This window comes from Notolepis coatsorum, assembly GCF_963971535.1.
Source record: "Notolepis coatsorum genome assembly, chromosome: 2".
Taxonomy (NCBI): domain Eukaryota; kingdom Metazoa; phylum Chordata; class Actinopteri; order Aulopiformes; family Paralepididae; genus Notolepis; species Notolepis coatsorum.
Genome location: NC_140166.1, coordinates 167,528,283 through 167,543,667, shown reverse-complemented (window position 1 = coordinate 167,543,667; position 15,385 = coordinate 167,528,283). Strand labels below are relative to the sequence as shown.

The 15,385-nt window shown below is 44.0% G+C and overlaps 1 protein-coding gene across 1 annotated transcript in view; it reads left to right on the top strand.

Annotated features, from left to right (window-relative positions):
- brdt (bromodomain, testis-specific) overlaps window positions 1-15,385 on the top strand; it is an 84,802-nt gene that overhangs the window by 55,371 nt on the left and 14,046 nt on the right. Inside the window, exons 16-17 of the mRNA XM_084308388.1 lie at window positions 12,922-13,111; window positions 13,376-13,449. Coding sequence (XP_084164514.1) covers window positions 12,922-13,111; window positions 13,376-13,449 — 264 coding nt within the window. The remainder of the gene's footprint in view (window positions 1-12,921; window positions 13,112-13,375; window positions 13,450-15,385) is intronic.

Below are 15,385 nucleotides of genomic sequence, written 5' to 3'. Positions count from 1 at the left end.
ATCCAATACTTTTTAACGTGTAACGTTACGTTATATTATAATTAGCTATGTGGATTCGCTGGATTTGGTCCTTTTTTTAATGGTTAGGGATTCGACCGAATCCTTCACAAATATTGGACCGAATGTAACGTAATTAACAGTGTAAAAAAATAACCATTTAGCTATGATTAATAATTGTGTCACTCATAGCTTTCAGCATCTTATCACCTTGTATTTATTCTTTATACTCACCCTTAATCTTAAAGCTTAGAATAACAGCTATTTTATCTCAATTAGTATTTTAAATCAAGTGAATTGAGAAACATGTTTAAAGTGTTTAATAGTAATCATTGGAATTTAATTTAATACTAAAACTTAAATTTAAAAAAAATTTCCCATCATAGCATAACTAATGAACCATGGCCAAAGTACCATTTAATAGCCCTGAAGTCAAGACCATTGATGGGGGGGGGTGAAGGATTGCTTCAAATGGAGCTGGCTACAAGAGACAGTCGAGGTAGAAGCCGGAAACACATTAACACTCGAATGTTTTAGTAAAACTTACCAACCACACCAGGCAAGGCTACTTGCAACCTGTGCAATGACACCATAAACTATGGCTCAAGTGGGAAGAAGGCTCGCCAAATGCATGTTAAACACTCAAAACACCTGAAAGCATACAAGATCCACCACAAAATATGAGAATTGAAATAACACCAGCAGACAATGAGAGAGAGAGATACCTGGAGGTTAGAGAGAGAGAGATACCTGGAGGTTAGAGAGAGAGAGAAAGATACCTGGAGGTTAGAGAGAGAGAGAGATACCTGGAGGATAGAGAGAGAGAGATACCTGGATGTGTGAGAGAGAGATAACTGGAGGTGAGAGAGATACCTGGAGGTTAGAGAGACAGATACCTGGAGGTTAGAGAGAGAGAGAGAAGGGAATATCTGGAGGTTAGAGAGAGAGAGATACCTGGAGGTGAGAGAGCGATACCTGGAGGTTAGAGAGAGAGAGATATTTTATTAATTTTCTTTGTCCCTCTTCAACCCCCCTCCCACCGTCCTCTTCCCTGTGAACAGTTCAGTTCTCTGTTTATTTCATACAAATACAATGTGTTCATTCATTAAAATGGGGTGTTTATTTCAAAGAAAAAATAATGGTTTCGAAAATGTTCAGGTTTTTTTCTTAAGGCGCAATCACATCCCTGAGACATGTCGCATGCATTAAAGCGTTCCGTCTCCAGACGGATTTCAGTATTATTTTTTTTATTTTTTTCGTCAATTTGATTTGGAGTCTGACGGAATTGGCTACCTGGTATAATATGATTTGTAGATGCATACAGATTGAAACAACATTTAGCCAATCAGAGGCGTCAAATATCATGAAAAAGGGCATTTTGACCATTCTAACCAATCAAACGTGAGCTTGACGCACACACACGCTGCTCGCAGTGCCCTCCCCCTCACAGACCCGTATCATTTGCACCGAAGATAGCAAGCGTGCAGGTCCTCTTTTAACACCACTGAAGCATTAAACAATGGCCCAGTAAACTATTCACTTTAGTTTACTACACGAGGCGTTGTCTAACATTATCTAGCTGGCTAGCTGATAGCTCATAACATAATTGAAATTCGTTTTTGAAGCTGTGGCTAACGTTAGCTAGCTACCGATCTTCAGGTGGCTAACGTTAGCTACCTAGCAACTGTAGCTTGCTAATACGGGCTGTCCTGGCTGTGTGAATACTTTCGACAACAAATGTTTGTTTCCGCATGCGAGTTTTGCACTCCGATTGGCCAGGTCATGTGACATGTGCGCCAATCGTGGGACAGCAAGTTCTGCGCCTATTTCCGGGTCTAACAGCCTGCAAAACTACCTGCCGTTCTATCGCCATGCTCTAAGACAAACTCTAACCTTAACCAACTTCGAAAGAGTGCCTAAGCTTAACCGTCGAAAGAAGGGCAGGCGTTCTATCGCCATGCTCTAAGACAAACTCTAACCTTAACCAACTTCGAAAGAGCCCCTGAGCTTAACCAGTGTAGACACTTGCGGTCCCACGATTGGGCGTACATGTCACATGACCAGAAATGACCTGGCCAATCAGAGACGCGGAAACAAACATTTGTTGTCTAAAGTATTCAGGCGTCCTGCGCGGCTAACTTTTCGCAATGGAGTGGAGCGAACTAACTGTACAAATCAATGTGATTGGCTGAGACTGTATTTTGTATGGTTGGCTGCCTGGCTGTTGTGGATTTGGGTAGCCAGCTAGCAGCTAACATCAACTCAACGTCAACACTCTGTTGACACTCTGAGCGAGTTTGCCGACAGCAATGTAACAAACAATATGGTCCGTGCGGAACCATTATCCCCAACACATAGTTCCGTGTGTGAATAATGTTGAGCCACCTCAAAAGATTAATCCAAAGTTTAATATAGTAAGAATAGTACTGTACTAGGCTATATTATAACACATCTTTGCAAGTAGATTACATTAGCAAAATGCCCTTTTGACATGTAGCCTACATATTCATAATCATGAAAGTTTATTTGGACGTATTTTATATTCTGTACTTAGTTTTAAAGTGGTCAGACAGTGCCCTCTGTGTGTAATACAGACAGTCTTCACACATTCATAAATAACACTTACAGAAAAGCGTATTGTGCACTGTAATATGTTTTGTTCAATGGGGGATTTTTTTATGTACCGAATACCGTGAAACCGTGGTATTTTTGCCCAAGGTTATCATACCCTCAAAATGTCATACTGGCACATGCCTAGTTACACTATAGGCTACACTACTAGGTCTACACTATACTATAGTTTAAGGCTACTTTCACTGTTTTACTGCATTACAGTACTGTTATATTGTTTTTTTTTTATCAATACAAAAAATATATTACATATATATTGTTGGTGCTCCTTACATTTAGGTGGGTGCTCCTACATTTTTGCTGGTGCTCCCAACTTTTTGAAGTTGGGAGCACCAGTGCTACCAAGTAAAAATGTTAATTTCGAGCCCTGCGTAATTTGAACTATACACAATACATAATTTGAACTATAGACAATACATAATTTGAACTATACACAATACTGAATTTGAACTATACACAATACTGAATTTGAACTATACACAATACTGAATTTGAACTATAGACAATACTGAATTTGAACTATACACAATACTGAAAGGTTACAGTATGTAGATTTGTTTATTTGTATGACAAAGTCAGTCAACCCTTGCAATCAGTTTCATTTAATGAATTGAAAACAGCATTGATATTACGTAAAAGCAAACTGGCAATAGAAAAGATGTTCAAAATGATCTAGTTCCCTTAAAACGCTAACGCTATTAAATAAAAATATATAGTGGAGGTTAAAATAAGAATATGACTTGGCCTGAAAAAAGTTCAGTCAGGAGATTTTTTTTTGCTTTAATCCCTGCATGTCGTCTAGCATCTCGATATGAATTGCACAAGTAAAGAGGAGGCCGTATCTCTTATTTTCCTTTATTCCTTGATTTGTAAGAAATGGGCCAAAGCAGTCCATACCGCAGAAGGAAAAGGGGGGCGATGGCTCTAAACGTTCCGGGGGTAGATCTGCCATCTGTTGTTGTTCTGTAGGTTTCCAGAGCCTTCTACAGCTCACACATTTCCGAATGTAAGATGCTACTGCTCTGTTGATTCCTGGAATCCAGTAGCCGTTGGACCGGACTTCATTGATGGTGAGACCCTTGCCTTGATGCTTCGTTCTTTCGTGATGATGAGCAATTATCATCTCAGTAATCTGATGATCTTTAGGGATGATGGCCGGGTACTTGACGAAGTGAGGAAGAGTGGAGTTGCGCAGTCTTCCTCCCTCCCCGAGTATACCATCTTCATCGAGGTAAGCATCAAGAGAGTGCAGGGGATTGTTGGATGGCAGAGGAGTGCCCTTGCTCAGCAGCTTCAGCTCTTCGTGATAAACTGATCTCTGCAGGTCTTTGATTATGTGGCGTTCAGCTTTTTGTCTTTCTGTCACAGTGGTGAGGTTGTTAGATTTATTCTTGTGGACTCGTCTCTAAATGTGTGCGATTAGCTTGAGTAGCGAGTGACCAAGAAGAAAACTTAGACAAGTGATCAACTATAGTGCTTTGCTCCTTGGTCGTTGTGCTAAGTGCGAGAGCACTTATGACTTCTGGATCTCCAATAGTTAGCTCTGGAGCATCATCTGCTGGCAGCTCCATTTCTTTGTTCCACAAGAACTTGGATCCAGTGAACCAGTTGGATATCAGCAGCTCGCTGGGCGTCAAGCCCCTGGACGCATGGTCAGCAGGGTTGTCACTTGTTGGGACGTGTCTCCATTGTTGAGGGTCTGAGCTGAGATGAATCCGTTGGAGACGGTTAGAGACGAAGGTGTGGAATAGTCTTTCTTGCTTCATTCCTTATGTATCCCAAGACTACTTTCCAATCAGTCCAGAAGAACTCCTCAGCACCAGGAGAGCCAAATTCCTCTTTGAGCAGGTTGCTCATTTTCACAGAGATAACCACGGCTGTCAATTCCAATCTTGGAATGGTTGTAACCTTGGTTGGCGAGTCACGTGTTTTTCCGATAACCAGGGCGCAGTGGACACCTCCTTTCTCATTTTGAAGTCTCAAGTACGAACATTGACCATACCCTTTAGTACTGGCATCTGAGAAATTATGCAGCTCCACCTTTGAGACTTTTCCAAATCCAGCAGGTGAGTAGGTACGAGGTATGGTGACGTTTTCCAAGTGTGCTAGTTCAGCTTTCCCTTTCTCCCATTTTGGACGAAGCTCCTCTGGGAGAGGGTCGTCCCAGCCTGTTTCGCGCCTGCACATCTCCTGGAGAATCATCTTCCCTTTGATCAGGACCGGTGCCACAAACCCGAGGGGGTCGTACAGGGAGGCTACTGTTGACAGGATGCCGCGGCGTGTAGGAGGCTGTTCTTTAAGGTTGACGTTGAGACAGAAGTCAGACTCCATGTCCCATTGAATCTCGAGAGCTCTTTCAAGTGGCAGCTCATCAAAGGTGAGGTGCATGCACTTTACGTTGGTTGCTTGTTCAGAGAGCGGGATACTCTCGAGGACATCTCTGTTGTTTGACACAAACTTATGTAGACGGAGGCCACCTGTGGCACAGAGTTTGCATGCTTCTTTGGCCAACTGAATTGCACTCTGTGTTTTCAACACTTGTGACCCCGTCGTCCACGTAAAGGTCTCATGACGAATCGTGATCCATGCGGGTAGGTGTGTGCCTTCTCCTTAGCTAAGTGCTTTAGTCCGTAGTTGGCACACCCTGGTGAGGAGGCCGCACCGAACAGATGCACCTTCATGCAGAACTCACTGGGCGATGAGTTCAGGTCTCCTTGCTTCCACCAGAGAAAGCGCAGGTAGTCTCGATCAGCTTCCTGGACTTGAAATTGATGGGAAAAAATTTCAGCGTCGCACATCAGGTCAACTGGGTGCTGGCGAAAGCGGTTGAGCACTCCACTTAAGTTGTTCAACATGTCTGGCCCAGAAAGGATAATAATAATAATTTAGGACCTGCTCCGAGGTCATCAATTGGCACACATGCGATGCATGCATGCAATTCGTATCTGCGATTAACCCATCCCGTCGTCCTTCCCCCCCAAGGGCAGCCGGGAGCAGACAGGCGTCAACGTGAGCCGCGCCAGGGGACCAATCCAAGTGCTCCCGTCCGTCTTCGTCAAGGACGCCACAGCGTTAGCGATCTTGTTGTTGTGCATGTTTTTCCATTGGGTTTATCTTATCGGGGGGGAAACCCTTGCGAGCACGGGGAGAACATGCAAACTCCACACAGAAAGGCCTGGGAGATACCCCACCTGGGTAACTGGCATCATGGAAACCTGGTCCCCAAGCGGGAATCGAACCCTGGACCTTCTTGCTGTGAGGCGACAGTGTTAACCACTACACCACCGTGCCGCGAGGTGGTCATTGAGACTTGTTCCTTTGTATCTTGTTGAGCAGTCAAACACAATGCGAAGTTTGTCAGGTTTCTTTGCGTGAAAGACGCCGTGATGGGGAATGTACCACCTTTCGCCTTCTCTCCCACCATCTTCGACTGGTTCCGTGTCTCCCTTTCCGATAACCTCTTCCATGAACTTGACGTATTTCCTCTTGTATCCTTCGTCGCGCTGCAGTTTCCTTTTAAGGTGATTGAGGCGTATCGGGCTGATTTCTTATTGTTGGGGAGGCTGGGTCTGTTTTTGAAGGGCAGGGGCATTTCTTAATGGCCTTGTTTGGTTTTCCGTATTCCTTCATCCATCTTATTCAGAAACGTGATGTCATCTTGAGACACTGTTTTTCCGTCTTCACTGCCGTCCTTAAAGTCAGACTCTAGAATGCGGATAACATCGGCCGGTGTGGCCGGGGGTAGCTCTTTAACTGCGGTTCTGTAGCACATGCGACTTGTGCTCAACGAATCCTGGCTTTGAGCTGAGGGTCCCTCCATCCTAGATCTGTCCGTACAGCGTATGGTTCCTCATCTGCTCCGAGGATGACTTGCCTTGGAGCCATGGCTCTGGAGCAGTTATAACCTATGAGAAGACTCACTTTGCAGTCTTTTATTGTTTGGATTTCGTCTGCTATTCCTGCTAGATGACTCCATTTCTTGGCCGTCTTAGAAGTGGGGATGTGTGCACGGTTTACGGGTATGCAGTCCTTAGTCCTCCTTAGTGTAGGCCACTGGAAGATCGACTTGAGTGGCAGAGCTATATCCTCTTACACGAAGGCTGCAGACTCTCTCACTTGTGAGAATTGTGTCCTTTCCGCTCATGGTTGTCAGCTTCAGTTTAACTGGATGCTTGTCTGCGTTAAGACCGGCACTCACCTCTTGGTCGATAAATGTAGTATCGCTTTGCGTGTCGAAGAGCGTAGACAAGTCTCTATAGTTGGGTTATTTTTGGAGGAAACCCATACTGGTAGAACCATTGATGTGCTGGATGAGCCTCCAACTGCTACACAGGGATCTTGCATCAGGCTCTTGATCTGATTGTGTCAGGTGCAGGCTTTTCTTCTCTTTGATAGTTGTTATCGTGGAGGGCTGTAGGATGTTTTCTCTTGCAGGTGTCACAGGAGTGACGATGGCGACAGTCTTTCGCGTTGTGTCCTGGCTTTAGACATCCATAGCATAGTATCGTCTCCTTTATGAAGATGCGTCGCTCATCCAGTGACATCTCGTGAATCTCTCGCATGCATGGAGCTGGTGTCCATCTTCACACTGAATGCATGGAGCCTTAGTCCTAAACTTTCGGTTCTCATTGTCGGTGTTTGCTTGAGTGGCAAGAACGCTGGCTTTGTTTCTCTTAGTGTCTCTGACATTTCCTTTATCGGCGCTAGTGGCTGATGAGTGTAGAGCTTGGAGAGACGTGATTGGATCACAGGCAATCTCCGCTTCAGTTGACATGAATTTTGTGAAGTCCTCGAAAGTTGGAAATTGTGTGACTTGACGGTTCCACCGGGCGGCTGCCCAGTCTGGCAGTTTGTAAATGAGCTTTCGGTTCTCCTCGCAGTCGTTAAGTATGTCGACACCCTTGACATGAGGAATGGCATCCCGACAGGCGTTGAGAAAATCAGAAAAACTCCTGAGTCCCTCTGCATCCTTAGGGCTTGCGTCCACCTGCCGCATATTTCTGGGCGCAAGCGTCTTTTGTCAATTGTTCCCAATGAGGACAGAGCTTATGCGGCCGCATGCTGCCGCTTATAGGAAATGCGCTGCAGTCTGCTTCTTTTTTCAGCGCCTTTCAGTTTTTTTGTGCAGCCGCACCCAGCGTTTAAAGTTGAAACTTTCTGAACTTTTCAGAGTGATGAGCGGAGCGCATTTTCAGACAACCAATCACAGCCAATCATATCTACCACTCTGTGACACAAATTGTAACCTGACACCGGAGTTGCCTGCCTGCCTACCCACAAGAGACGGGCCATTGCGATTCGCGACAAAGCACAAATACACTAATAACTACACGAATACACTAATAAAAAGCTAATAAAAAGCAAAGTGTGAACTGTGGTGTCGGGCAATAACTATATATATAATTAATATACAATAAAGTGTATTAAAATATGCTATATGTGCAAAACCGCGGCAGTAAAATACGACAAAGATGGCTGTCGCTAGATTTCTTTCTCTGTCATCTTGCTTCAAGGCACGCGCTGCGTTTCTTTTTTCTCGCCGCAAGCGCTCCATCCCAGCACTACCAGCGTTCTGCCAGCGTTTTTCAGCTGAAAATATGCGGTAGGTGGATGCAAGCCCTTAGGCTGAATCCTTGGCCAGTTGGATAGCTTCTCTCGGAATGATCTCTGAATGGCAAATGGCTGGCCAAAGCGATGATTCAGCTTATCCCAGGCGTCCTTGTAGGCTTCCTTGTCGTTACGATAGAACGTGCCATCTAGAGCCTGGCGTGCTGGGCCACCAACGGTACCTCTTCAGGTAGTAGAGTTTTTCAGCTGGGGTCATTGCTCTTTGGTCGATGAGTGAGATAAACGTTGTTTTCCATTCGATTAACTGTATAGGATCACCATTGAAAACGAATGGCTCTGGTGCAGGAAGCCTACTCAGGCTATGCTGTCATGGAAGACCTGTGCGAGAGAAGTGATGTCAGAATGAGAGGTTGGTGCAGCATGAGATGGAAAGAGTGCGGCAGCAGGTGCGTTCCTCGTCTCTGCATTGCTTTCATTGATGTGGTCGGCAGCTTCATGTCAGATCTCATCGTCGTAGACCTTTAGTTTGGCTTGGGCTGCGAACACTTCCTTCTTGACCTGCAGTCGCTCCAACTCACGCTTTTGTGCTTCTAGAGCCTTTAGTTGTTGTTCCTCCAATCTCTCCAATTCACGCCTCTGTGCCTCCAGAGCCTTTCGTTGTTGTCCCTCTAGTTTGCGTATAGCTTCCTTTTGTTTTTCCTCTACTTGAATCATCTGATAGGTGGCTTCCTTTTCGGCTAGTTGAGCCGCTGCCTCCACACGCTTCGCTATCATAGAGCCTTGTGCAGAGTTAATGAGGAGATGTCAGAGGCAAATCCATAGACCAACTATGCGTAGTCATGGCGGCACAGTTCATGAAGTCTGCTCCTTTCCTGTTGGACATTGAAATCGCCTTCTGTACTATATGGTTCTGTCGTGAGCGATGCTGACTAATTCCATGGTTACTGTATCGCACATATCCACTCGTCATCTCATGTCATTGGAAGGCGCGGCGAGATCTCTAATTTTGACATACATCATACAAACATCTGTCTTAGACCTGTTTAGCTTGTCGATGAGAGTCCAGAGCTCCTCTTCTGACATGTATGTTTTCATCTCAGCTCTTGCCTTGCAAATGTGGAGCTTCCATTTTTCATACAGGGACAGCAGTCTTTTCTCCATTTTGCATGCTTCTTCCTCTTGGTGCGCACGCATCCTTTCTGTTGGGCGTGGTGTACGGTGGGAGCGTCAAGAGACCTTCAGTTAGGTCATCCTCTTCAGTTAGGTCATCCTCTTCCTCAGGGCTATCGGTGGGACCTTTTTTCTCTTCACTAGCTTCCTTCTGTGGGTTTTCAGACTCTTCCAAGCCTAGGCCTACCTCTGTATGATGCTCTTCTCCTAAGCCTTTGACCTCATCTGGGGAGCTAGTTTCCTTACTATATAAATCTCCTTTCCATTCTAAGGATGCCATGATGAGCTAATAATTCAAAGTTAGAATAAAGTGAATGTGGTTGCGCCTTCATAAAGAGCAGCATAGACATGGACAGAGAAATAGCACATCATACACTTTGAATGGTAAATTAGGGCAAATAACCAGCATTGAATGTGTTATCTATGGGCATTTAAATCAGAGTTCATGCCAAAGCAATGACTAGAATAAACACGATAACAAAGGAACCTCTACATGAAGTGTGCATTTCAAAACAAAAAAGGTCATTAATTATCAGGGGACTATATCAGGTCTATAGTAAGGCAATGAAACGGTTCCTTCTCTTAACAGCCCAGGTGAGTATGAAGTTCAGTCCGGGAGACGAATATCCGATGTTCCACTTCACCATAGAGAAAGCTCTTACTGTAGCGTCCCTGGTAGACAGCGCTGCATGCAAGTGTGGAGACCCTGAGCAGACTGTTGACCACATCCTGACCATCTGCCCCCTATACAAACCACCCTCGGAAGCCAGCCTCTTTGATGTGGGACCAGAGTTATGGGCATGGCTACAAGATACAGAGTTGGACCTCTGACGTTACACGAAAGAAGAAGAAGCCCATATTACTACATGACCATTTGACATCCCGTACCTTGTCCTCTCTCTCCAACAGGGGGCTTAACCATAAACCACATGGAAAGTCTTCTTTCACGATCTATAAGCAAACAAAACTCTTAACATGCTGGTACTCTGGACTTTACTGAATGACGTTGTGTAGGCTAGCCAGCAATTAGCAATGACCAAAGCTAGCAAGGAAAATAACGTACTCTTCACATGAGTAACTTTAGAGTTGTCAAAAAACACAAACAGTGAGTGCAAACCAAATATATATATATAACCAAATATTAAACCATTGGAAGTGCACATCAGTTACCTTGTAATCTATTCCAAATGAGCAAAGAATCACAGAGATATTTCACGGAGATATTTTCTTTCCTTTTCTTAGAATCACGTCAACCATAAAGCTAGACTCACGCTCTAGGCAACTGCTTCCTGTTTAGCGGTGCTTCAAAATAAAAGTTCCCTATCACACACAAAACAATGACTACATAGAGGGTTGTTTACACTATGAATCAACTACCATAATAACATTAAACACTGAATCAGTCTAACATAATAACATATTAAGAAACCTTATGGATCAGCCTACCATAAATAACATTAAGAAACTCTATGGCTCAGCCTACCATAATAACATATTAAGAAACTCTATGGCTCAGCCTACCATAATAACATACCACAACATTGTCTCTGACCCCAACCGTGTCCTGAACGGGGAAGACAAATTGTTTACCATCAAACCGGAGATGCAGGGTTCTATGATTTAATTAATTGAATGAGGCCTTGAATATTGTCTTCTGGGATTGTTATGTTAAATGTATGCATCTGTGTTTCTTGTCTTAATTGTTGTCTTTTCTGTGATGTTTCAAAATTGGACTGCTGTGATGCAAGAGCAATTTTAGACTTGGTCTGTCAATAAAGTATCTTTTAAGTTATTTTCTCTACCAGTTAAATACAAGGTTTAATAAATAGGTTTGGACTAGCTTTCTGTGGTTTTATGATTATCTCTCAGGGAAAACTCAAGCTGTTGATGGTATCAAATCTAAGTGAAGGTGTTCCACAAGGGTCTATTTTGGGTATGCTTTTATTTACATGTCTATTGTAAACAGGTCACCCATGAAAAAGATCTTGGTCTCATGTGTTTTTACCTGTATAAATAAAGGACAAACATTTTCTGTTAAAGAAAATAACTCAATGGGCTGACATGCCACCACCAGTGAAGAATACAGTCAATAATTACAAAACTGTTCATTCAATTCATATGAATGAACACGTTGTGATTGAACCCATTTTGGTTGGTTTTGTGGTTTGTGAACGGAAGGACTGGTTCACCTTATTTTAAACATTGTCTGGCATGATGTTGACACCAGTACAGGCCATAATATCACTGATTGCTTTAGTATTGATCCAATAGGTCAAGTGTTTTAGCCTTCAAAACCCATGATGTTCTTTTCCAAAATGAGATGCTCACAGTATAATTATGTGTTATCTTCATACTGTATGTTCTACTGAGAAAATGGCTGCAAACCATACCATTGTATCAAACATGAGTTTAATAAGCCGCTTTGCCCAGTTACACACAAACTGGCAGATGAAACGCATAACTTTTGATACGATGTACGGTTTGCAACTATTTCCTCGGTAGAACATGGAAGACAAATCTGATTTATACTCTGTGAGTTGTTTTGGAAAATGACATCTATCATGGTTTTTGAAGGCTAAAACACTTGCTCCATTGGATTGTATTGAATTCTGGTGAGAGGATGCAGCACGGTGCCAAGTTTCTTAATACTAAAATGATCAGTGAAATTATGACCTATACTAGTCGACATCATGCCGGACAATGTTTAAATGGGGCCTGTGATATTGCTGTAGTCCTATTGGTTTAAATGGGGCCTGTGATACTGTAGTCCTATTATTGGTTCTAGGTGCTTATACTGTTTTTTATTTTGTTCTTGTAGTTACATCTTTCTTCCCCTCCCCCTCGTATTAAACCACAGCCTTACAGCCTCAACAGCCTTCAAGACCTAGTACCAAAGCATCACCACTACCTCTCAACAACAGCCCGACCCCTGATCGTCTCGGCCAGCCCCCACAACAACAATCTCTCCTTGAGATTCCTAATGTCTCCCTCGTTCCTGATCTCTCCCTCACTCCTGACGGCCCCCCCACACCACCCACGGTGTTCACCACAAATGAAGCTCCCTCCTCATCTCAGGCCCCATGCCCACTAACTCTCCCATCTCCACTCACGCCCCCATCTATACTAATGCCCCCATCTCCACTAACTCCCCCATCTCCACTCACGCCCCCATCTATACTAATGCCCCCATCTCCACTCGCACCCCCATCTCCACTCACGCCCCCATCTATACTAATGCCCCCATCTCCACTCGCACCCCCATCTCCACTCACGCCCCCATCTATACTAATGCCCCCATCTCCACTCGCACCCCCATCTCCACTCACGCCCCCATCTATACTAATGCCCCCATCTTCACTCGCACCCCCATCTCCACTCACGCCCCCATCTATACTAATGCCCCCATCTTCACTCGCACCCCCATCTCCACTAACGCCCCCATCTATACTAATGCCCCCATCTCCACTAACGCCCCCATCTCCACTAATACCCCCATCTCCACTCACGCCCCCATCTCCACTAACGCCCCCATCTATACTAATACCCCCATCTCCACTAATGCCCCCATCTCCACTCACGCCCCCATCTCCACTAACGCCCCCATCTTTACTAACGCCCCCATCTCCATTTACGCCCCCATCTCCACTAATGCCCCCATCATCACGAATGCCCCAATCTCCACTAACACCCCCATCTGCACAGTGTCCCTCAGCATCTCAAACACAGGAAGTGGTCGAAGAGGAAGGTAAGGGACAAGTCAAGCCGTCTACCGTCTGACCCCCCCCTCCCCAACAGCTTGAAGCATGACTCCTCTTCGTGTGTCGCGTTCAATCCACCCGCCGCTTTGTGTTTCCTCCCATCAGTTGATCGTGCCTGCTTTTTTTTAGATCGATGTGTTGCTACTGTCTTCCTCGTGTCGCTGTACCTCTGGCTGCATGTCTGTCTGTCTGACCTCTTCATTAGCTCTTCTCCGTCTGCTCACACAGAGTTGTGTTTTTCTTTAATACAGGTCTGCCTGCACTTCTGTCCCCTGTGTCTCCTGCCCGTGGAGTCTCTCTGTACCCAGCTGCCACCATGTCGAAGGTATGTGTCCTCCTTGCAGTGTTGTAGTACTCCAGTCCAGGACTGATTTTCAGGACTTGTGACTACTTGGACTTGAGCACTGATGACTTGGACTTGGACTCGAGCATTGACTGCATTCGGACTCGGACTTGTTAATTGATAAATACAGTTATTTATTATTTAGATTTTTTTGTAATATGCCCTAATCATTTGGCATGAGATATTGATGGCTAGTGCATTTGTTTGGCTATTGTGTCACAAAGTAAATAAACTCCCTTTTGAAATGGTGACCGCTGTGTCATTTGTTTAACTCATTCCCCGCCAACAACGAGTTTACTCGTTATTGGGCGCCATGCGTTGAACGCCAACAACGACTAAACTCGATATTTGGTCCGTTTTTCTTTTTTCCGATTTTAATATTCTATTTAATGTCACGGACCTGTATGTTGCAGATCCTGCAGTACTGGCCAGATCCTGCTAGGTGGCAGTATCGAGAGTGCAGTAAACCCTGTTCGAGACCGTGTTACACATTTAAATCCCACCGGGCAGAGATTTTTAGTCCAGGGCCCTATTCCCCGTACCTGGTTCAACTAAGTTGATCAAGAGTCCCATTATCCAGATTCAATTAACCCGATGTTTGAATCCGGGATTTTCCTGTTCCTCGAACGCTGATTCAGTCTCGTTCATTCAAACCAGACTTGAGACTCAGGATAATTGCGCGCGGCCGCCTCAGATGAAAAGACAGCAGGTGTCGATCGCAGAAATCCTGATTTTCTAACGGCATTGATTGATTGATTGATTTAAAACTTTATTAACAGATTGCAGAATGGGTACAATGCAGTACGGCTCAATAGCCTCGCCGACAAGTAAAATGCATAATCTATAGGCTAATTTTAAGTCCCTCATTACCCCAATCAATCAGATTATATTTCTTTAAACGTGGCTGCTGGCAGTAGGCTTATGGAATGAATAATCAAATGAGATCTTGCTAGCGAAAATAATTAGTTCAACTCTTTCAGAATAAGGATAAAAACAAGCCCAAAGAGTATCTAATTGATAAGAATTAATAGATGCTTATGAGGATATCTGCACTGTATGCGCTCGGCTTAGGTAACATGTACTTTATATATAAATACAATTTTCAAGGCGCAACCCCCGAAATACCAGAGAGGCTTGGAGCCGGCTATACAGTTTCACTATTAATCAGGTTTTAATCTGTTTTTCGGACATAATCCATATGCATTGAATTGATTAACCTTTGGTTTATACCAGTGACGCATGTTCATCATCAGATAACAGTGAATCTAACTTCATTAGACGGCCGACGTACGGCTCTCTTGTCCATTAATGGATATATAATGGATATTTTATTTATCTGGCACCGTGGTGTAATGGTTAGTCCTTATACCTCTCATGCGGACGACCCGCGTTCGAAGCCCCCCTTTTTCTAATTTTTTTCTTTTCTTTTTGCGATGTAAATGCTTCAATTTGGTGCACTTTGAGAGCTATATAAAGAATGACATCATCAATGCATGTAGATTTATAATATTTTTACTTAAAACTAGGCTACTTTTGCGTATAGTCATTAATATTATATTCCAAAAAAAAATCATATTAGAAACGTGGGGTTTCGAACTCGGGTCGGCCTCCACTTGACAGGAATGAGCACTAACCATTACACCACTGTGCCAGACAAAATATATCCATTATATATCCATCTCTTTATTCTCAAATGCATTAATGTGACGTCAACGGCTCATTCAATTGCTCAAATCCGTCAAACAGCGCATCTCATCAGACATTTTAATCCCAGTTACAATATCACAATAACGTGTGAGTGATGATACAATTCAACAATCCTCAGATTCCTCGTAATTCATAATCCACAAAGACCACAATCCACGCATAGACACTTCAATTTTATGCTTGAATGAAACACAATCCGGGCGCTCCGTTA